Source organism: Limanda limanda, chromosome 9, assembly GCF_963576545.1.
Source record: "Limanda limanda chromosome 9, fLimLim1.1, whole genome shotgun sequence".
Lineage (NCBI taxonomy): Eukaryota > Metazoa > Chordata > Actinopteri > Pleuronectiformes > Pleuronectidae > Limanda > Limanda limanda.
In genome coordinates this window covers 2,088,561-2,111,935 of record NC_083644.1, presented here as the reverse complement: position 1 = coordinate 2,111,935, position 23,375 = coordinate 2,088,561, and the positions used below count along the sequence as shown (strand labels likewise).

General features: G+C 43.2%; 1 protein-coding gene across 2 annotated transcripts; it reads right to left on the bottom strand.

The window, feature by feature from the left end:
* Positions 1-1,240: 1,240 nt before the first annotated feature.
* Positions 1,241-22,907, bottom strand: tut4 (terminal uridylyl transferase 4). 2 transcript variants are annotated; one of them, XM_061078103.1, is made up of 30 exons: positions 22,588-22,907; positions 17,600-18,153; positions 17,359-17,510; positions 16,043-16,159; positions 15,784-15,961; positions 15,171-15,259; positions 15,022-15,073; positions 14,630-14,699; positions 12,981-13,107; positions 12,578-12,697; positions 10,283-10,480; positions 9,984-10,158; positions 9,399-9,892; positions 8,827-8,977; positions 8,188-8,274; positions 7,067-7,170; positions 6,908-6,965; positions 6,251-6,354; positions 6,077-6,166; positions 5,528-5,641; positions 5,363-5,440; positions 5,058-5,235; positions 4,931-4,978; positions 4,602-4,684; positions 4,360-4,475; positions 3,907-4,061; positions 3,678-3,775; positions 2,720-3,278; positions 1,878-2,045; positions 1,241-1,746 (listed from the first exon to the last, which is right to left on the bottom strand). In XM_061078103.1, exons 2-30 carry the CDS (start codon positions 18,069-18,071, stop codon positions 1,658-1,660), a joined length of 4,524 nt encoding a protein of 1,507 aa, XP_060934086.1. In that variant the 5' UTR covers positions 18,072-18,153; positions 22,588-22,907; the 3' UTR covers positions 1,241-1,657. The 2 variants fall into 2 exon arrangements, with proteins under 2 accessions (XP_060934086.1, XP_060934087.1); XM_061078104.1 differs by having other exon boundaries at positions 16,043-16,156.
* Between the last annotated feature and the right edge of the window lie 468 nt (positions 22,908-23,375).

The window sequence follows — 23,375 nt, the reverse complement described above, 5'->3', positions numbered from 1 at the left end:
TTAGTTATAAGAATATGGGACAGGCTACTTAAAAAAGCCTTAATTCAGAATTTTTTTAATTCTTTGATTCCTGACCTTTTTGGTTAAGGATTACTTTCACATCTTATTTTAAAAGTTTTCCTTGTAATCTCTTAATCAAAGTGTATATTTCCTAATGAATACAAAGCAGGATTGCAGAAACACCTGAGCTACATCACATGAACTCCCTCTGGTTCCTCCTCAGAAGGAGCTGGCCTCGGCTGTCAGGAGGGAGCTCTCTGATTGGCTGCTCTCCTCCCTGAGGTCAGCAGGGGTCCAGGTGGCTGCTCTGGATCTTTCTTCCAGAGGAACCGTGAATCGATCTGATGTCACTCGCCTGTTCCTGAAAAACGATGTTCCGCTGAAACTACCCACGTTTTCTCTGCTTCTCCAAAGGTTTTCTGAGGAAAATGACCCGGAGCAGGTGAGGAGCAAATAACAGACCAGGTTGTGTTGTGTTCAGAGCTTGTTATGTTAAGTCACAGTTTAAGAGTGGAGCTATAACATGTATTAACTGTTTAAAGTATTAAAGTACAAAAGATAGAAATTCACCAAGATGAGATCTGTTATTCTTATCACCTTTTTACTCTTTTTTACTATTTACTTGTTCTTTTATTAGTCTGTTGTTTGTATTCATGTTTGGTCTGTTTTTGTTGTTTTGTATCTTTTTATTTGTATTATTTGTACATTTAAAGTGTCCTTAAACTACTGTATATAAATATTTTATTATTATTAAAATTATTCTCACAGGAGCTCGGTTTGTTTCAGATCATTTCTGTGTCATTCAATTGAAGCTTTTTGGTTTTTATAAAAACTCCAATATAACAATGTGATTTTAACTTTCAATAGAAAAATGAGGCATTAATTCCTGTTATTCATCTTGCTGCCTTGTGTTACAGATTTATCACAGAAACCTTCTTCACTTCATTGAGACCTCTGCGTTTCCCGAGGAGCGGAACTGACAGAAGAACTGAAACCGATATTTTCGCCTCCCGAAGGAAAAGATCTCAATGTATATATGTTGAGTATATATTATTATATATATATGTATATTTGGTGATAATATTCACAAATCATGACGCGACTCTCCTTCTGGGGCTTGTGTCCTGGGGGTCACGACCCCGGGTGTGTGAACCACTGCAGAGGAGTTCATCACCTTCGTCCATCTTTACAAACACTGATAGAAACAAATGAACTCACACGACACAACAAGCTTCTTCGCTTTTTTCTTTATTTTTTTGTAGCTTTTTGTATATTTGAGATTTTTCCCTTTTTTCTTGCTATCCCTGCGTTTTGCACTAAATACTGAGCGGGACATGTTAGATTGTTTTAAAACAAACGTCTATTCAAAGCCTTCATCTCGCGGCAAGCAAAGTATGAATACAGCTAATAAAAATAAAGGTTTACATTTGTCCTGCTTACTTTACACATCAAATAAAAACACTTTTGGACCCCCTCAAAAACGGGGGTATTAAAATATTTGACATTTGTATCACAAATCAATGTAATGAGACAAAAAGTAAAACCTAAAAACTGTACAAAAATGATAAAATTCATTTTAAAAATTTCCTGCGATCAAATAATGCAAAGAGTACATCGCTCTGCGTTTACTGACCATGAACCTAATTCAAACGAAAGTTCACTTCTTCTGCTGGAGGAAGTTGAGATTGACTGGATGTCGGACATGAGGGACCAGAGGGAAGTTGGGGTTTGGATTCACCACAGAACCTGATGAACGAGAGAATGAAAACAAAACGTCAGGTCGTTGTCAGAAGAGAACAAGTGAGGATCTATTTTTCTCAGCAGGACTATAAACTTGAATTATCGTCCTGTGGTGGTTTTTAAACAACATGTCTGACCTTGGGGCATGAAGGGTTTTCCGGGCTGGAAGCCTCCGCTGCCCTGGATGAAGTTCTGGGGCATCCTGTAGGGCCACGAGGGAGGCAGTGCGTACTGGGGCGTTTTGTTATGCTCCCACACACGAGGGCCTTGATTCACACCCACAAACTGGGCCGGGTGACCTGAGTCTGTAGAGACGGGATGAAAAATACACACTAAGTGACTCACAAACAAGACAAAGCTCAATGAAAACACACATATTTCCTCGTCAAATCCTCACCCGTGTAAAATTAGTGAAAATCAAAAGCAACTTAACACCTGTATTCAGCTTTGTTTCTGTGCCAATGACAAGTTCCATGTAGGAAAAATATGTTCATTTGTTGACTCACTTAAATGTTATCTGCTTTGTCACATTAGCTCGATGCAGCAGCTGAGGATCCGTAAACCTCTGAACAAGTTAAAATTACCACAAATGAATTGGAAAACAAATTGTATTTCAGGATTGGGTCACTAAAATACAAATTACACACTAGTTCCTGTAGCTGTTAAATTCACCATGACAAATTTTGTGTGTTTTAATTAGTTTATATCTCTCGTGTCTCAATTTGTTGTGTATATTTGACTGATGTAAATGAACAATGTGTATTCTTATAAAACTATGTGACATCTTAAGTTTTGTCCGACTCTCTCTTGTAAAAATGGTAAATGTCTAGATCTAAAAATATAAAATGGTGAATTAAAAAGGAGGGAATCCGATGGAACGTTGAGTAAATGACAGCAGAACTCCAAAGGAATTGGTGTTAAGTTACAGAATCACACACACACACACACACACCCACACACACAGTTCACCCGTGAATACCTGACTTGACAACTGTGCCATTTCCCATGAGTGACCCAGGTGGTGCCATGTGGTTGTGCCAGTGTGCGTCCCGTCCTGGCCCACCCATGCCCAGCCGCCCCCCCGCCGGCTGAGCGAAGATGATGCTGGGGTCGTTGAGGTTCATGGGACTGGGACCCCCCCCGGAGCCGGTGGGACTCCCAGCCCCCGGCGCAGAGCGCAGAGCGAATTTCAGGCCGGGTGGGGAGGGAGCTGGGTTGGAGGACTGGGCGAGGACCGGTCCATGGATGGGCCAGGAGGTGGAGGGGATGTGACCCGGGTGACGAGGGGGCCCCTGGGACTGGTGTTGGTGGGGGGGCAGGAGCCCCAGTGCGGTGAGCGCCCCCGGGTGGTACTGGCCTGGAAGAGAGTTGGGGAAGCCAAAGAGGGACAGGGGGAGCTGGGGGTGAGGGGGCTGCTTCTGGGGACCAGCAGCACTGGTCTTACTGTGGGAGGCCTGAGGGGAGCTGGAGGACTGGGAGGAACTGGGAGGGACAGCGCAGGTCTGGGGGGAGAAGGGCGGAGTCTGCCGAGTGTCCGACTGTCAGGAAGAAAGGAAAAGTATTAGAGGTGTAAACTACATTAAACCTTTTATATTCGATCCTTCCAACAGGAGAACAATTAAAGTTGAATTAGTTGTATGAACATTTTACTTGTGATAACAAATATTGTTTTAGTCGTTCATTGGCTGCATTGCACAGTAAAGCCTTAACTGATGAAACCATCTCCTCACTATCTATTATCGCTTATTCTCAATAAACATCTTAAACCATAACCTCCCTGGCAGAGGTAAGAAAGTGACCATGAAATATAATGTTTCAATCAGTTTACAGGAAGTTCACTTCCACAGTATTTGGATGGACACAGATCTCTAGAGGTTTACAGTAGAAGGTATATGTAATAATTCTTTCTGACTTGACGTCCTGTTGGCTGTACTCACACACTCGGAGGCTTGTCTGGTTCGTCCAGGACAGTCTGCAGCCGCCTGCGGGATGGGGATGGACTGAGAGCTCGCCACGGCTCGTACCATGTGAGGAACTGTGGAGAGCGAGCACCGTTATTCAACACCGGGGATCGTCATAAACTAAACTGATGTTTTAATATGTGTGTGAATTAATGAGTGAGGCTGCTTTCTCTTGTGAAGTAAGCTTCTGTGAGCCTGTGGTCACCTGGTGCTCCAGCGGGCCTCTGCTTGAGGTGGCGGTACTCGGGACAGTCCCTCCGAACGTGTCCCATGTCCCCACACTGGAAACAGCGTCTGTCCTTCGACTCGCGCTCGTCCTCTTTGATGTCCTCGTCTTTCTCGTTTTCTTTTTTCTTTATCCTGGAACAGACAGAAGCACGTTAAATCTGAACGTATTTCACTTTAGTTAAATAGTTAGTTCGCAGTTACTCATTAATAACCTCGGTTAGATTCACTCTGTATGATCTTGTTAGTCAAAATAAACGTTTTTTCGTGTTAGAAGTTTTTCCCTCTGGTTAAATTAATCGTAGGATGATGAAGTTTCCCACAAAATAAAATCTATATCAATTTTTAACAATTTTATTTCTTCTCAGTATATTTCCTTCTAGTGTTTTCTTTGAGTCGAGAGAAAAATGTCCCTAAATGAAAGATGGACAACCTGCGTCTTTTCGGACAGTCTTTCATGTAATGTCCAATCTTCCCACAGATCCTGCAGCATCGGTCGTTGGGCGCCAACTCGCCGTCTGTCAGCACCTTGGAGTCAAAGAAATAATCCTGCAGCGGAACACGGGAGAGAGGGAGCAGATGTTTAAGATCACGAATCAGGATCAGTTTCCTCAAGACAAGGAGCAGACAGAATTAGATTATAACATTTAATCAGATTTTTTTGGAAAGACGCACCACTTCAGTGCCGGGGATCGGGTAGAAAGGAGTTCCAAACAACTTCCTGCCGTTTATAAAAGCCTTCATGATGAAGTTTGTCACTGCAGGAGGAAAAAAAAGTCAGTGTGAGGGACAAGGGGAGTTTTAAAATGTTTTATAACAAGAATTCAACAGCAGTTAAAAATTAATCTAAAATAAAGCGAGAAAAACACAATTTCCACAGAGTTAAACATCATGTCCTTGTTTGTACTGTGCTCGCAAGCAGGCACTTTCTGTGTGTCTGTTGCACGTGAGTGTTATGAGCTGAGAATATCTACTGGTCGTCATGGCCGGACAGAAGAACTTACTTTTGCGAGAAACTCCAGCACCAAGATTATGATTCAAATCGAAGGGATCTGTGGAGAGGAACAAATGAATGAGAAGGGCCGACGAGATGGAAGCAGGTGAAGACAATCAGCGGATCCGTGTCAGCACCTTCGATAGCGATGCACTTGCTGGTCCACTGCTTCTCAAACGTGGTGAGGCGTTTCCTCTGGCGGATGCTGATGACGTGTTCCTTGAAGTCGAACTCCTCCGTGTAGAAGCGCAGGAGACCCAACCACAGCTCGCCCACCGACTCCGTGTTGGGCTGCAGCACAGAGAGACGCCGACGCTGCGTGGACAGAACACAACACGCTGACTACACAATTCCACAGCAGCAGAGCGACAGGAAGGTGAGAAGACAACACGGCGCTGTGCGTAGATTTCAGTCATTGTGAAGTCGTTTTCATTAAACGCACCAGATCCTCGATGTTGTCAAAAAAGAAAGCATTCCAGCCATCGACCATCCGCTCAGGAACAGTCTGCCCGTCAAAGATCTAAAAAACCATCATACAGAGATGATTCAAACATCAAACAGGTTCAGATTATTCAAGATGCTGCAGTGATCGATCAGTGACAGATACCTCCTGCAGCACTGGGACGACTGGTGGCTGCCTCTGCTGGAGGAAGTAAAGCACCATCAGGATGTAAGCGTAAGAAGATAGACTTCCTCTGGATGCATCTCCAATGTCACAGCGCTGTGGACACAGAGGCAGGAAGAGACAGTTACACTGTGGTGTCTTTAAGTGCTCCTCGAAATCACAGGACATCCACAGGAGTAAAACATGATGCAAGTAAGAACCCATTCAATTCTGCTGTGGATCTGGATCAGTTCCAGGAATGTTTTTCAACATTTGAGTAAATCAATTAATGGATCTTGATGAAAAATCTGGATCTAGTACATTTAAATATAGTAAATATAGGACTCCTGGGCCTCAGCAAAGTTATGTGGAATTCTAATTTCCAAAAGTCACAATTTTTGCCCGGACATAGTTTTCAAACCAAAAAAAGGACCAAACGTCTCCATTGAGGAGCCTTAAAACACAGAGTAGTGTGGATGTAGCCTAAGCTGTTCTCATCAAACAGGCAGAGGTGGTTAGAGCTGCTACATCAGTTAGTCGTCTCTGACGTACCTTTGCAAAAACCTTCATTGTGTATCCAAGGAACTGCACACGTGGATCCAGGGCCGCATACGCAGCCAGCATTCTGGTGTTGTGTTGCGCCTACAGAGGTGATACATCCACATTTATTCACAGCACTCATCAGTCAACACGTAACATTCTGGTATGAAAACCTTGTTCACTCACCAGAGTGTTATAAAGGCTAATATCTCCCTCCAAACCACTCTGTCTGTGCTCAAACTTCACAATAGGCACTTTAGCTGTTGTAATAGGCAAGATGTTCCTCAAACCTGTGACGATGGAAAGAATAGAGCCGTTTACAGACATGACCTGGAGGTGAAGTCCAGAGAATCGGGTACGGACTTTACCCGAGGTTTGACTTTCACACAATACAACACAACACAGCAGGAGGTAAACAACAACAACAAATCCTCTGCATTATTCAGGCGAGAGCAGGAAGCAGACGAGAAGTGACATTAACTCCGCTGCAGAGATCATGTGATCAGCGCTGTGAGGTCTTATCAACACAACTCTCTAGACAACTTTGGGTTTTCTACGCGTGTGTAACTGCCTTTTCACAAGGAGATGTTTGTTTTCTTTTGTATTTTATAAAATTTTTTCATGTGTGGTCTCAAATTAGATTCTCCTGAGTTTCTACGGACATTATACTACTCACTCTGACTTTTGCGTTTACACATGCACGTCCTCTGGAGAAAATGCGGAGGATCTGCAGAGTTCAGTGCATGTCTGAAAGCAGCTAAGGAGATCACAGTCTATAAGGGCCATACTTGACATACATCACATTTTCATGAAGCGGTAGAGATTTGTTCACGGTAGATTCACCTGTATGCTTCTTTAGCAACTTTGCAAGGCCTTCAATGATCTCTTTGCAGTTCAGCATCTGTTCGGACACAAGTGTAAGAAAACCGGTTTCACGTCTCTGATCCGCTGAGGAAACGTCGAGTCAAATGTCGGAGCTGTTGTGTGTTTAGTTTTCTCTACCTCGGCAGTTTCATGACCCTCCAGCGTCATGCAGATGTCCAGGTCACTGTCGCGAAAACCAAAACCATTTTTGGAGGAACCAAACAGGCAGAGCTGAGCTTTATCTGCGGGTTCAGACACAGGAAGAGATTTAGGATCATTTTGTCTTGTTAACTGCTGGAAAGCTTAGAACTTGAAGTGAACTGAGGAAGCATCAACAGTAAACAACTGCAAATTAACACCACTAAAAGGGAGAAAACAGCGGAGGCAGTAAAAAACATCACTGTAGACTAGGGTTGCAAAAATTTCCGGAAACCTTCCGGAAACTTTCCATGGGAAGTTAAACTCGGGAATTTTGAAAAAAGAAAAACTACACAAATTAAACGCTGAGCAATAAAAACATCATTCAAAACTCTATTTTAAAGATGTATGGAATGCAGCACACGCTGCACGTTGAGTTTCAAGCCTCCACTGTGCATTCTTCCATCACATGCACAGATAACTCCCAGCATCCTTCACTCTACAGCAGGACTATTGAGGCCTGCTGTAGAGTGCAGGACTAGTCAGGTAAGTTTCCATGATATTACTGGGGAAATATATTAGCATGCTGATTGAGGATTGTTAATTGTACAGACGATTCCAATTGTTTTGCTAACTATTTATATCTCTGGCATTGAATTAGTGTTTTTTACAAACTTTTTTCTCATCTTATTCTACAGAACAATGCCACGTGCACTCTCTCATGTGTGGAGACATTTCACCCCATCCAATGTAGAAGGAAAGGCTGTGTACATTTGCAAATACTGTGCAAAGACCTATGTTAAGAATGACACAACGATGCAGAAGCATATAGTCAAGTGCCCAAAGTTTCCTCAGGGCTCAAATCAGCCTATGACAAAACAAAATGTTTATATTTATGTCTGTATATGACAAGGTAAATACAGTTAGTATAAATTACCCACAACATTTCCAGTTTATTCCCGTTAATTCCTGTTAATTCCCATGGAAAGTTTCCAACTTTGAAAATTCCCGGAATTTTGCAACCCTACTAGAGACACAGATAAGAAGAAAAGACCTGGTTCTCCCTTCAGAGATGAACGTCAGGAACATGTGTCGAGCTGTATTTGAACCTCAGTGCTCACCATCGAACTCCTTCCTGATGAACCTCTCCAGGCCTACGAGGATCTGCTCCCTCTTCTGCTGCTCTACAGGTGTTGGGGACAATTCATCTGTGAACAGCAGAGCAGGAAACAGAGACAATTAAGTCAGTGAAACAAAATAATGTGTATCAGCAGCTGTTTGGGTCTATATTTATTTAACATTTAACATTTAATGAATCTAGGTTAAGAAAATGTGCCCGGTTTGTTTTTCATCATCATTATTGTGGTAAACTGAGGATTTGGAAAAAACAAGACATTGAAGATGACAAGATTTAATCTAGAAAACAATCTGCAGCAAACCTGTAAGGATAATAAATAGTTTTACCCTTAAAATCACATAATATTGATTACACTGGTTCAGTGATGTAGGTTTTCAAGTTGTGGCTGAGAGAAAAACTGAGAACAATTTTTAAATGACTAATTTTACAGTCTGACCAAATCTCATCGATAAAATCAACTGGTTTTGTGCTTTTCGTGCCCAGTGATACTCAAAAGTAGAAGAGATCACATTTTGTATGAAAATGTCAATTATCAGTTTTGTAATGTTGTGTTTTAGTCAGAATTTTCCTAAAGTGATCATAAAGTGAGAGAAGAGTCAGAACGGCCCTGTTGCCTACGTACAGAAGCAGAGTCTACACAGCCCGTCGAGAATATCTCTGAAGCGCTCGTTCATGGGAGGCAGAAGCTTCAGCTCAATCTTCTTAAAGTCTTCGGGGCAATCGTCCTTCAGGTGACCATCTCGTTTGCAGATGCTGCAAACAACAGTAGGAGGCTGGAAGAGGGAAAAAGTTCGTAAATAAAATATCAAAAAGTCCCAAATGTTGTGAACTTGGCCATTTACAAAAACTCACTGACAAAAACATTGTGACATGTTGCGTAGTTTGAGAATAACATTTCTTAAGGTTGATCACGCAGCACATTCATAGCAACAACTGGTTCTCCAGTTTGAGTTCCTGCTTTACTGAGTCAACTTCACCGGACATTGAATAATCAGATGTGCAGCATCAAGCTTCAAGGTTCTGAGTCTCGCTGCCAGTTTCAGAAAGAAAAGCTGCAACCAGCACTAACACAGGACAGGCAAACATTTTAAAAACTGTTTGAAATGGCCACTGCACTAGTTTAACGTATAATTTACAGAATTATGTGTCTCTGGCTTACATACATAAAGGGAAAATGGTGTTTAACATTCTTACCTTCCCACCAGTGAAAATCATCTTATCAAATACATAGTGCAGATCCTCCGGGGAAACATTCTCCTCCTTCTCTGAATCATCTTCTTCCTCCTCCTCCTTGTCACTGTCCAGCAGGCCATTGGGGGGGAGTGAGGGTCTGTTCCCCTCATTGAGAACCATGTCCATGAGGCTCCCATCTAAAGTCCTCTCGTCCTTCTTTTTGGAAAATCCGGAACCATCTTCATCGTCGCTCTCAGGCTCCTCATCCAGCCTCTGACTTCTTTCACCTTTCTCTTCGTCATCCTCCTTGCTCACAGATGCGGCCTCCTTCCTCTCCGTCCCTTCCAGGTTTGCACCTTGCTTGCCGACTCCTTTGCTTCTCTGAGGGCCCCGGTGACCTCGTCTCTGAGGGCACGCAAAGTATTTGTAAGCCGAGCGGAAGCGCTCCTGGATGTACTCGAAAACCATTTGGCTGTTCAAGCTTCGTGCAACATTCCTCTTCAAGGCAAACGGATCTGAAACGAAAAAGGACAAAGACACAGAGTGAAGTTCTGTTTTTTTCTCAAAGCCTTTATAGATGAAATTTCCAACAGAGAGGTCTCCTACCTTCAATAGCGAGCCTGCGGCGAGGCCAGTTCTTGGTTTCTCTAGAGAGGAGAACCTTTAAGCGGATGCTGATGATGGATTCCTCAAGCGCAAACTCCAGTGTGTAGAAACGCAAGAGCTCCAACCACAGCTGGCCCAACGTCACACCTTTACCCAGGTCTAAGGTTAAGCGGGTCTATGAGGGAAGGTAACTGAGGGTTAGTTAAAAGCAGACTGAGAAGAATAATCAGTACAGTCCTTCATTAGAGTAGGAGGAGAATTATAAATCCTCATACTGTGCGTGCTGTATTGTGACTCACCAAACCCTCAGAATAATGAGAATCATCCAGTTTGCTCTTCTCCGGTTTGGGACCACCTCCTCCTCCCCTGGCCTCGTTTCTGTTCTCCCCTCGTCCGTCTGTGGAGCTCGGAGGTCTGTGCTCCCACCGCACAAACATGTCCAACGCAATTCCAGTTAGATGATACTCATCCACATGTTTCACATCGAAGCCTTCGATCTGAAAACGCAAAAGAAAGTGAGGACGTGTTAAAAAACATGACTGTTATTAAAGAGCCGTTTCGTCCGTTTCGACAGAAAAGTGAAAGGCTTCCAAAGCCAGTAAATGTAAAAATCATAAAAACAATTTTAAAATCACAACAATCAGAATAATTTCCTCAGAATGTAAGTTCTAATATAAGCTGCAGAAAACAAGTAAACCAAGCTGAAATTTTTTTTTCCCAGAACCAAAATGATACCAATGTACTAACGCACATCCTACTGATGTGCATCACCTAAAACAACAAAAAAAGGTTATTTTCCTTAACTTTTCTAAAAAGGTAATTAAAAATTGAAGTTGATTCGATGAAAACCCTGGTACAAGTGTATCAAAGAAAAAAATGTGGAATATGGCCAAAATGGCCACTAAATACAAGTATTTACAATAGTGTATTGATTTTGGTGAAGATCGGTCAATGGGAACAGCTTCCGGGGGTCTCGGGCTGTCTCGGGGGGCACCGTTGAGCCATTTTGCGACGTCCATTGAAAATTCCTTCAGAATACGTAAATTTTCACCACTTTCTAACTTTCTGCAAATTTTGGTAAGAAGTTGAGCATGTTAAAGCCCTCAAAAAGCCAATTCATTTGCCTGAATAATAATAATAATAAGAAGAAATAATAATCCTTACAATTTCAATAGGGTCTCACCAGACACCTTTGATGTCTTTGCTCGGGCCCTAATTAACAAATATATAATCTAAGCTCCTGACCATAAACAAGAGAACTTGTGATCATGATTCTAATAACTATAATAACACTGCAGATTGGTGACAATGATTTGGTGCAGGCCCATTCTGAGCAGCTCATGCAGAAGCTCATGCAGAAGACTCGACAGACGGGATAAACCTGCTCCACCTCTCCATATTTAGACTCGTACATACCACACTAATGATGCCTCTGCTGCCGGCTATTAATTACACAATCGTCTATAATTATACTGAACTATTATTCAAAATCAATACACGACATTTAACTCTTATATATCAAAACATGTAACTCAGATTCTTGTACAGAATTAAAAAGGAGTTTGCCCTTTAAAACTGTAAAACTACTGAGCAGCAATACTTAGCAGTTAAACCCTGTGTATCACAGTGAATTATTAAAGTGATGCATTTTTCATATGTTTCAAAGTCGAGCAGTTAATTAGATCTAGAAACTTTATATCCTGAATTAGCTGCACTATCTTCAAAATCTATTCTCTGCAGATGCGGTGCAGCGCAGCTACTGATTCACGTGTGAATCGTCCGATCCGTCTGGTTTAACCAGCACAACAGGAAGCTGTGACACTCCCCAGGTGGAGTCATGACGCTCACCGCAGAATGACATTCTCGCCTCGGGATGCTATCCATGGGAACCTGTGGTCGGACATTTATCATATTCTCCACAAAGGATCTCGTCACACTAAAGCCTGAGGCGTCAACAAACAACTCCATCTTGAAGATAAAATCTCATTTAGAAATAGGTCATGAACCACAAATACAAAACAAATACATCTAACAAAGTAAGACATTCACACAATTGTCACTCACAGGGAATTGCTATTGTGTAGAGGTAATTCATTTATGCAGCCAGAAAGATAAATTAACAAATATTTACACTTAATACTTTTTTTCATTTATATCTGCATGTCTGTCTATGAGCAACTAAATGTGACAAATGCTGAGGGGATCCAGGCCTGGTGGGATATTTCCCTCCAGGGAGTTCTGGGTCGACCCCCCCCGACTCCAACCAGTTGAGAGTACCCACATCCTGATAAAGAGGCCTGAACAAATCTAGGCCCTTTTCAAAGAGGAGCAGCGGCTCTAACCTGAACTATTCAATATTTAAAACCTCATTCTTTTGGTCTCTACCACTCATTCATTCATGTGTTTAGAAAAAGGATTAAAAAAGAAGAAACGCTGAGTAGTCGAGGGGATGAGGTGTCATTCTCCATCTTACTCCCCTTTTCATTTCCTGTAATCTCTCTACTTTCAGCAACTGTTTAAGAAGAATAAAGAGAAAGAAAAATAGAAACTGTCTGCTGAGGAGGGTGGAAACAGGAGTGCACCACTTCACCTACCCAGCGGCCCAGGTAGACGGGGAGGATGGGCTCTTTCCTCTGCTGCAGGAAGAAGATGACCATGAGGGCGAAGGAGTACGAGGGAATGCCACCTTCGGACTGGCAGTCGATGTGACACAGCTGCAGAGATCAAAACAAATGAAGTGGTTCAATTCTAAAAGAATCACTTGTTACATTTTTCAGTGTTTCTTTCCTCTTAAGTGTTCTGAATGTAAAAAGTCAAATATCCTCCTTTGAAATCCAACGTGTCATTTACTGACTCTTTAAAAAAGCAAGTTTACAAAAGACCTCAGACGTTGAGCCTTTGCTGCAATGTGCAGGAAAATAAGAAAACACTAAAAACCCACGTGAATATCTTTATGCTTTCTATTTCTGCTGAGGTGTCAGTCGCTCGCTGCCTTACCCTTGCCCAGTAGCGGAAGGCCAGCACCAGGGGGGCCAATCGGGGCTCCAGTTTAACCAGGGCTGCCAGGTGGTTGGTGGTGAGGCAAGCGATGTCATTACCTGCACTCACTTTACAGATCAGGCCGCTGCACGGAGGTAAAGAAAGACAGCAATGAACCGCTGGAGAATAACATTATTAAAAGGGAGTTATGTTTTCATCGCTGTTGGTCTGTCAGCAAGAATAAACTAAAACTGCTGAACGGAGATCATGGAAACTTGGTGGAAGAGGGGGGGGTATGAGCAGAGGAAGAAAATTAATTCATTTTTGTAGCTGATTTGATAAAGATGGAATCATTTTTTTCTGTAACACAGCAGGTGAACTCCTCAAGAAATAAAGCAGAGTTAATCATGCAATAATCTGGTATATTTAGAAGGCTGATATCTACAGAGTGCCATTCTGGTTCTTGTTAATTGTTAATTAATTCTGTATTTTACTGCCCACATGTGGCAGCAGCCGGCTGTTGACTCTGGATATTAACTTGACTTTCAGCCAATGCTGCTCATTGCTGAAGGTCTTACAAGAAACTTTTCATTGTTGTTGATCTCGGTGCTTCTGTGAACTGAAGCAGTGGCGTTTCCACTTTGACCTGTTTTAAATACCTCGGTCCAGACACGTACATTTGTTTTGGAACAAGTCACTATACATATTCATATAAAAATTAGGGCTGAACGATTTGGGGAAATAATCTAATTGCGATTTTCCCCCCCAATATTGCGGTTGCGATTTAATATGCCATTTTTTTATTTGATCCTCTTTTTTTCCCCAACAAAACGCAATGAATGATTTAAATATGACCAACACAATTTTAAACACATTTAGTGTAAAATATTCTTTAAAATTATAGGTGTCTTACTGCTCCTGCGCCTCTACTATACTTTGAAAATATTTTGTAAAATCAAAGTAAATAAAGTTATAAATAAAAAACGGAGAAATGCACAGGCCACAGAGTCAAACAGTACAACTCTATGTATGAAGAGTTTCCTGAAGCTAATGAAATGGTCCGACTCCTCAGACTTTGGTTTATAACCCTTTCGAACACAAGTCACGTAACAGACGGAGTGTGTGTGGAGCCACAACACTCCACACACACTAAAATATGAACCCATTTGTAAGTGAAGACAATCTTCTGACAATATTATAACTGATTGAACATAACCATTGAGCATTAAATACATTTATTCAGGTTTATTCAGAAACCACACTTTCCCCTCATATCTCCCCAGTTGTCTCATTTGCCATTTTAGTTCATAAAGACGCAGCAATATCGAAATAAGACCATTTGATGAACAGTTTAAAACGTAATTTTTTTCTGAATGCGACCTGGAGCTGGAGCGTGACCCTCTCAGATTATGGTAAATATTTTAAAGAACCTTTTAGCAGTGACCAAGTTGTTGTCAGAAAATGTCCTTTTTATATTCAACAATTTTAAAGCTGAAAACAAATATATTATTATAATAACAATTATAATATAATAACTACATACTGCAAACTACAACTTAAGTAAACTCCCTTTCTTGGTACGTATGAAAATATGACAACTAATTACACATTAGGGAATATAAATAAATAAAAACATTGTGCATTGGTGCATTGAAAGCAACACTCACCTGATTGCGTCCCGACAGAAAATTGCAGGAACTTTTGCGTGAAAATCGGACTCAACCTCAGAGAACTCCGCTGAAGAGGAGAAACAAAACCGTGAAAATTAACTTCGGTAAATTTTTAAAAACACAAATTACCTGCAACAACTCGGACAATAATTATGGATACGGTCTTAAAGGATAAAAAAATGTATACAAGATCAACGTATATAATGAATTTCTAAGCAATGCATCTTGAAAATGTTCTGCTGCTTCTACATTTCTTGCACCTTGCAAAAACCATGTGACACATACAAGGCAACCCCATGAAATCCAGACCAACAAGAGGAGCTGGTTTCAGCAAACAAAGAACATGCGATTAAATCTGATGTCTTAACCGCAACCACAAAAGCACTCACGGCTTCTTTTGAGGATTTCCAGCACTTGGATCAAGACTTCAGGTTGTGTCATCTGGATGTAAAGAAGTAATTAGAGAGTGACAATGATTTATGTGTGTGATTACAGAGAACTCTTTCTTTGTTTCGTGGAACACAAGAAGCTGACTCACTGAGGGAGGGTGCGTCACATCGATATTGATGTCGCTTGACTTGAAAGCAAATCGGGTGAGGCATGAACCATAGAGACGGAGACAACAGGCTGCAAAACAGAGGGAAAGATATTTAGGAAATATGCACTGACTCAGCTGAATATATTTATGAACTTATCTGGAACAGTCATCCTGAAGATGGCAGCAGAGTACGTGGAAACTTCTTGAGGCAACTTCAATAACCAAAGGCTTCAAACACAATTTTATTTAGTGTATTTATTTGTTTAGTTATTTAATACATCTTGGACTGTTTTAAAGATAGATCACTTTATTATATTTTAAATATTAATTCTTATATTAAACACACTTACAATAAGAATTGTTTTCAATCCTACATTTTAATCTGGTTTTACTCCTCACAGCATTTTATGATATTATCTTGTTCTCGTCTGTTAGTATATTATGATTTTATCTGGATTGATAGATTGCCGCTGGCTGTTATCATCTCTGAAGAATAACCGGACAGACGATGAGGAAGATCTACTTTCAGAGAGACTTTAAATTCTAACGTTCATCAAGACACTTCTTTTTAAACATTATAAAGACAAAGCTGGACGACATCACAGCATACAACCTGAGAGATGCTTCTGTATGATCTCCTCCATCTTGATGACCACAGCCTTCCGAACTTCAAAGTCTTCCTCGGAGATCCCATGCTGTCTTGCTGTTTCTATGACGGCCGCGTCCACAGCCCTGAGCTGGGCTGCGGTCGGCGGCGGCAGAGCACGCAACTCGTTCTCCTCCTGTTTTTCCTGAGCAGAAAATATAACAACTCAATCCTAAACCTTTTCTTTCCTGAAGAGCATTAACAAAGTACAATATAATACCCGTACCATGATGTTCTTCTTGTGTCTCTTCTCCTTGATGTGTTTGTGTGCTCCTTGAATGTTCTCAATGTGCACAGAACAGAGCTTGCATAAGTATTGATAGTTTGGATACTCGGGGGACTGCTGTCAAAAAAGAGGAAGAAGCAAAAACCATCAGTTGTTATGTTCTCTCGCAGTTTGTAGATTTTGTCATCCAGGCAATCAACATCATATCTATTAACAATGAAATGCATTTTCCAGCTCTTTTAGTCTGAAATAAAGACTTTAAAGAAGCGTTTGAGACGATGATTAACAACCAAAGCAATGGGAGACTCCAAAGGACAGTCAGGTCTGCAGGAAAGATCCTCGGTGCCAACCTGCCCACCATCCAGGACCTGTACACCTCCAGAGTCAGGAAACGGGCAGGAAAGATCACTTCAGACCCCTCTCACCCTGGTCACAACCTGTTCCATCTCCTCCCCTCTGGGAGGCGCTACAGATCTCTGTTGACCAAAACCTCCAGGCACAAAAACAGTTTCTTCCCTCTCGCCTTCTCACTTCTCAATAGCCAACCCACTGTGGCACTGTGCAATAACCCTGGATCTTTATAATAACCACTGTACAGTTACTCCCGAAATTATATTATATTATATATAATATATTATAATTATATTTAATTGTTTATTTTATTTCACCCTCACTGTATAACCGTAATACACATACCGTTTAATATTTATCCCTGCACTTCTTTTCTTAGACCGTCGCACTGTTTGTATTTTGTATTGTTTTTGTGACTGTTTGTATTGTACTGTTTTGTTTTGTGATGTGTATTCTGTGTAATCACACTGAGAGCCACTTTACCGAGTCAAATTCCCTGTTTGTGCAAACTTACTTGGCCAATAAACCTGATTCTGATTCCGAGATATTAAAGCAGATTTTCATTGAGGGAAACACTGAAAAAGATTCTGATCCAGACGATGATCCCTGCTGAGCTGCTGAACAAGGCTCAGTCGGTAAGAGACATGTTTGAGGAAGAGGAGGCAGGAGTGAAGCATCTCCACAAGTTGGCCAGATTTGCAACATGCAGCTGAATAAGCATGAGTTGCTAAAAACAACCACGTCTGCAATTGTATTTTTCCCCCTGATGTGAAAGTCTGAACATCTTTTAAAGACGTGTGTATGTTGACCCAATCATATGTACAATCATACGTTGATATTTTAATTTCATGGTCACTTTGTTTTTTCCAATTTGGACTTTAACTAAATGAGTCAGAATAGTTATGCGATACAGACTCCCAATGCCTCCCAGCGTTTTCTGTACGTCAGGTGGATAAGTTACTAACTTTGAGCAGTCGGTGGATGTAGTCTCTGTAGAGGCGCTCCTCTGCCTGTCGGAGGCCCAGCTGTTGCTCTGTCAGGGGTCTTTCCTCCATGGTGGGTCTCACCTCTGTGGCCTCATCAGACCGATGCATCAATGCTGCAGCTTTCACCCCCCCTACACACAGCAAAGAACATGCAGTTTACTTGACCCACATTTGGTGATGAAGAAACTATCCTCTCAGGAAGATGATTGTGCAAACCTACCATGGGGCTTCTCCTTTGCAGGAGTTATAACGGAGCTCCTGCCCTGCACTGCGAGCCCCCCCTCAGGTGCACCAGTCACCACAGGAGAGGTGGTCTCTCTGTTTGCTGAGGGGCTGCTGTCAGCAGAAAAAGAGGCCCTGGCGTCGGGAACCTGTGACGCCAGCTGCTGCGAGTTTGCACCTTTGCCTCTCTCTCCAGAACTTGTTCTTCCAGTCAGTCTATTCAGCCTGGGCGGCCGTCCTCTCCTCTTTTCCTGGGGAGTGTCTGCGGTGCCTTTGCCTTGCCCACGGCTCCCCTGGCTGCCTGTAGTCTGGTCATCTTTCGCACCGGTGAGGGGTTCTTTGCCGCGAGGTGCAGGTTTGGGGCCCTCTCTCTGAAAAGGAGCTTCTCTATAGGACTTCTCACTGGACAAAGCTTTGGCTCCTCGCTGAGTCTGATTGACGGATTTCACTGGACCTATGGACTCATCCATCCCTCCTGTCCAGCTGCTGCTGCTGTTCCTGGTGGAGTCAACACCACGCTGAGGATTACCAGGCAGGCCGGCCACCTGAGATCTAGATTAAAAAAAAACAATAAACCAGGGCTATCAATCTAGTCGGAGAAATACAACACAAAGCATTTTTACCAATTCAGTTGAAGAAAACTAAACAAATACAAAAGTGAACATCAACAACAGTGAGTGTTTAGAGTTTATAAAAATATTTTTACTACGAACTTATAAAGAATAAAATCCATTAGAGAAAACAAAAGAATTATTCATTCTTTAAACCCTGTTTGGTTAATCCATCTTTTTCAAAATAGTGACGTATTTGTATTTTTTGCGTTTAAGTAAAAACACACACACGTGTTTGTTCAATAAATGTATCAATTATCCAAACAGCTAATGGAAAATACTTCCTGTACATTTATTAATCAACTACTTCTTTCAGATCTACTGTCATTAATCATATGATGGCAGTGGAGAGGTAATGAAAGATTATAGGGGGAAATTAAAAGGTTTTTAAATGCATGAGCAGAGTTGATACTGTTACCAGAAAGTAATGGCAACAGTTCTGGTGACTGATTAATAGCTCGAGAGCTGTTTCTCTTGCATGTTAATATGCAATGACACTTTTTTGGGCTTTCAGAATACGAAAGCTGGACTTTTCTTAAGAATTTGTTATATTTCAAAAGCTATTTTTCGTCAGTTGATTAGATCAAAATCAGATGAAAGGATAAATAATCATTTTTAGTTTTAGCCGAAATACAGATTTCACCAAGGTCTGTTGAAGAATTCATCAAATTCTTTACTCAAAGTAAAATTATAGGGGTGGGCGTTATGACCATACATATATCTCACTGTATTTGTCAATGTTTGCATGGGATAGAACCCTATCCTGCCAGGTGATATCCTTCCATCTCCTACTAGTCTTGTCATTTATGCCGTGGCAGCGGTTAACGATGCCAGGAGTGACACCGGTGAGGTTGTGCTCTACAAGCGCTGGCTGTGTGCATGTGTGTGTTAGTTTTAAAGTGCCACTTCCAAACAAAAACTTAGTGGTATGGACGTGGCATCAGAGGCAGACAAGATTCAAACCACTCAATAATTGGTCAAAGTGTTCTGGACTGATGAGACCCAGACAAAGTTCTTCTAAGAAGCTTGGTGTGGTGTCATATCTGGAACTGTGTTTGAATCTTAACACTTAAAACTCACACTGGGAGCAGCAGAATGAATTCACAAGTCTAGAGAAACATGTTGTCTGTCAGTTTACAGACAAGTGATGCAAACGTCATCATGCAGCACAACAACGACCCACACAACATCTACCACTACCCCAACTACAACAACCACTACCCCAACTACAACAACCACTAACCCTACAACAACAACTACTACCCCAACCACAACAACCACGACCCCAACTACAACAACCACGACCCCAACGACAACAACCACGACCCCAACAACAACAACCACTACCCCAACTACAACAACCACTACCCCAACTACAACAACCACTACCCCAACTACAACAACCACTACCCCAACTACAACAACCACTACCCCAACTACAACAACCACTACCCCTACAACAAAATCGACTACCCCAACCACAACAACCACGACCCCAACTACAACTACCACTACTCCTACTACAACAACCACTGCCCCAACTACAACCACCACGACCCCAACCACAACAACCACTACCCCATCAACAACAACAACGACTACCCCAACCACAACAACCACTACCCCAACTACAACAACCACTATCCCAACTAAAACAACAACTACCCCAACTACAACAACCACTACGCCAACAATGACAACCACTACCCCAACTACAACAACCACTACGCCAACTACAACAACCACTACCCAAACGACAACCACCACGACCCCAACCACAACAACCACTACCCCATCAACAACAACAACGACTACCACAACCACAACAACCACTACTCCTACTACAACAACCACTATTCCAACAACAACAACCAATATCCCAACTACAACAACAACAACATTTCACCTCCTGAAGAGGAGGCTGGACTGAGAGAGGCAGTGAAAAGCTTCACTAATGATGGATGCCACATATTGGGGAAGACAGCAGGCTTGACAGTTATTACAGGAAAAGCTTATGCAACCAAATATTAAATGTTTTTAATTAAAGTTACGTTAAGACAAACTGCTTCTTTACTTTTGCTCAGATAAACATGATTTGTGTGGTGTGACACAAGAGTCAAAGTCTGAAGCGGTAAAAAACAGGAAATAAAATCTGAACTCTTATCTGATATTATCATCATCATTTGATCTTGAACTCTAATATCCTCAGAGTGCTACAATCAAATTGTTGAACTTTTTCCTGAGATATTTATATTCTTCCAGTTTCACATCCGTCACGTGTTAGAAACCTCATCCACACATATATTAAAGAGAATATAGTGCTAGAGAGGAACAGAAGCAGTGATGTCATCTCTTTAGTGGAGTTTTTGCTTAAATTTTTTAATTGTGGAGGTGGGGGGGTGGTAGAGCTGAGGTGGGTTCAGGTGAGACTTGAGTAAAAGTACACACGCACCCTCCATCAATGTTCTTAAATGTCAAAAGTTAAAGTACTAGTAGTGCATTAAGGTGGATCCTTTTGGGGATTTTATTGTTATTATTGCTGTTATCATTCTTATTATAATCATAAGCTAATGCAGGAAGTGTTGTCCATTTGTATCTTGAGCCGTTTAAGGGCAGAGACGTAGAGTAGCAGGTAATAGAATGAAGTACAAGTACAAGTACTGCAGTACCCGAGGTACTTTCCACAGCTGCTGGACACCAACACGTCCCATGACCAGAGCCGTGCTGGGGGGGGGGGTGATCCGGGTCACAGGTGGTACTGGTCCTGACTGGAGGGGTTTGATCCGGGTCACTGGTGGTACTGGAGGTGTTTTATCCGGGTCACTGGTGGTACTGGTCCTGACTGGAGGGGTTTGATCCGGGTCACTGGTGGTACTGGTCCTGACTGGAGGGGTTTGATCCGGGTCACTGGTGGTACTGGTCCTGACTGGAGGTGTTGGTCCGGGTCACTGGTGGTACTGGTCCTGACTGGAGGGGTTTGATCCGGGTCACTGGTGGTACTGGAGGTGTTTGATCCGGGTCACTGGTGGTACTGGTCCTGACTGGATGGGTTTGATCCGGGTCACTGGTGGTACTGGTCCTGACTGGAGGTGTTTGAGGCGGGTCACTGGTGGTACTGGAGGTGTTTGATCCGGGTCACTGGTGGTACTGGTCCTGACTGGAGGTGTGTGATCCGGGTCACTGGTGGTACTGGTCCTGACTGGAGGGGTTTGATCCGGGTCACTGGTGGTACTGGAGGTGTTTGATCCGGGTCACTGGTGGTACTGGTCCTGACTGGAGGTGTTTGATGCGGGTCACTGGTGGTACTGGTCCTGACTGGATGGGTTTGATCCGGGTCACTGGTGGTACTGGAGGTGTTTGATCCGGGTCACTGGTGGTACTGGTCCTGACTGGATGGGTTTGATCCGGGTCACTGGTGGCACTGGTCCTGACTGGAGGTGTTTAATCCGGGTCACTGGTGGTACTGGTCCTGACTGGAGGTGTTTGATGCGGGTCACTGGTGGTACTGGTCCTGACTGGAGGTGTTTGATCCGGGTCATTGGTGGTACTGGTCCTGACTGGAGGTGTTTGATCCGGGTCGCTGGTGGTACTGGTCCTGACTGGAGGTGTTTGATCCGGGTCACTGGTGGTACTGGAGGTGTTTTATCCGGGTCACTGGTGGTACTGGTCCTGACTGGAGGTGTTTGATCTGGGTCACTGGTGGTACTGGAGGTGTTTTATCCGGGTCACTGGTGGTAGTGGTCCTGACTGGAGGTGTTTGATCCGGGTCACTGGTGGTACTGGTCCTGACTGGAGGTGTTTGATCCGGGTCATTGGTGGTACTGGTCCTGACTGGAGGTGTTTGATCCGGGTCGCTGGTGGTACTGGTCCTGACTGGAGGTGTTTGATCCGGGTCACTGGTGGTACTGGAGGTGTTTTATCCGGGTCACTGGTGGTACTGGTCCTGACTGGAGGTGTTTGATCTGGGTCACTGGTGGTACTGGAGGTGTTTTATCTGGGTCACTGGTGGTACTGGTCCTGACTGGAGGTGTTTGATCCGGGTCACTGGTGGTACTGGTCCTGACTGGAGGTGTTTGATCCGGGTCACTGGTGGTACTGGTCCTGACTGGAGGTGTGTGATCCGGGTCACTGGTGGTACTGGTCCTGACTGGAGGTGTGTGATCCGGGTCACTGGTGGTACTGGTCCTGACTGGAGGGGTTTGATCCGGGTCACTGGTGGTACTGGTCCTGACTGGAGGTGTTTGATCCGGGTCACTGGTGGTACTGGTCCTGACTGGAGGTGTTGGGCTCAGGTGAGAGAGAGAGGGGGGGGGGGGGGGCAGACTTGGACACAAACCACAGCACACGAAGAAGAACCACTCAAACAAACACTCACCATTAACACCAGCAGAGGATCCCCGGGATGTGTGGCGGGCTCCCGGTGACACCCGGCCGGCTCTCCGCTCTCCGCTGGCCGACTCCTCCGCTAGCTGCCCCGGGGAGCTAGCTGCAGTTAGCCGGTAACAAACAGTCCCGGAACCCAGTGGTTAGACCCCGCGACGCGGACCGGCCGGTGCCGACAGGACCCGCAGGACCCGGAGAGGAGTCCCGGTGCCGCGGGGATCTGCTCCGGTGTCACGGTCTAACTTCCTCCGCGCGGCTGCTCCTCTTCTGGTGTTCCTGGTCCCGCGGCCCCGCTCACAACAACCGCCGCCATGTTAGTTCACCACCGCGCTGCATGCCGGGAGTTACAGTGGCGATGAAGAGGGGCGCGCTGCGTTCAAGGACAACTGTGTAATAAAGGACTTTATTACTCTCCTCTCTCTTTCTCTCTCCTTCTCTTTCTTTCTCTTTTTGTTTCTCTCTCTCTTTCTCTTCCTCTTACTTTCTCTGTCCTTCTGTCCCTTTCTCTCTCCTTCTCTCTCTTTATTTTTCTTCCTCTGACCTTTTCTCTCTTTCCCTTTCTCTTTCTTTTTCACCTTCTGTTTCACTTTCTCTCTATTACTTTTTTCTTTATTTTTGAATTATTAAAACCGTTGTTATTGTTGAATTTTGACTTTTTTCTTGTAATATTAAAACTCCTGTTCACTGTTAAATGAGGACTCTATTCTTTTGGATAAGGGTTAGGGTTTGCCAGGTCCTTGGTCCTAATTTCCATGCTTGATCCATCTCATGTGGTTGTTT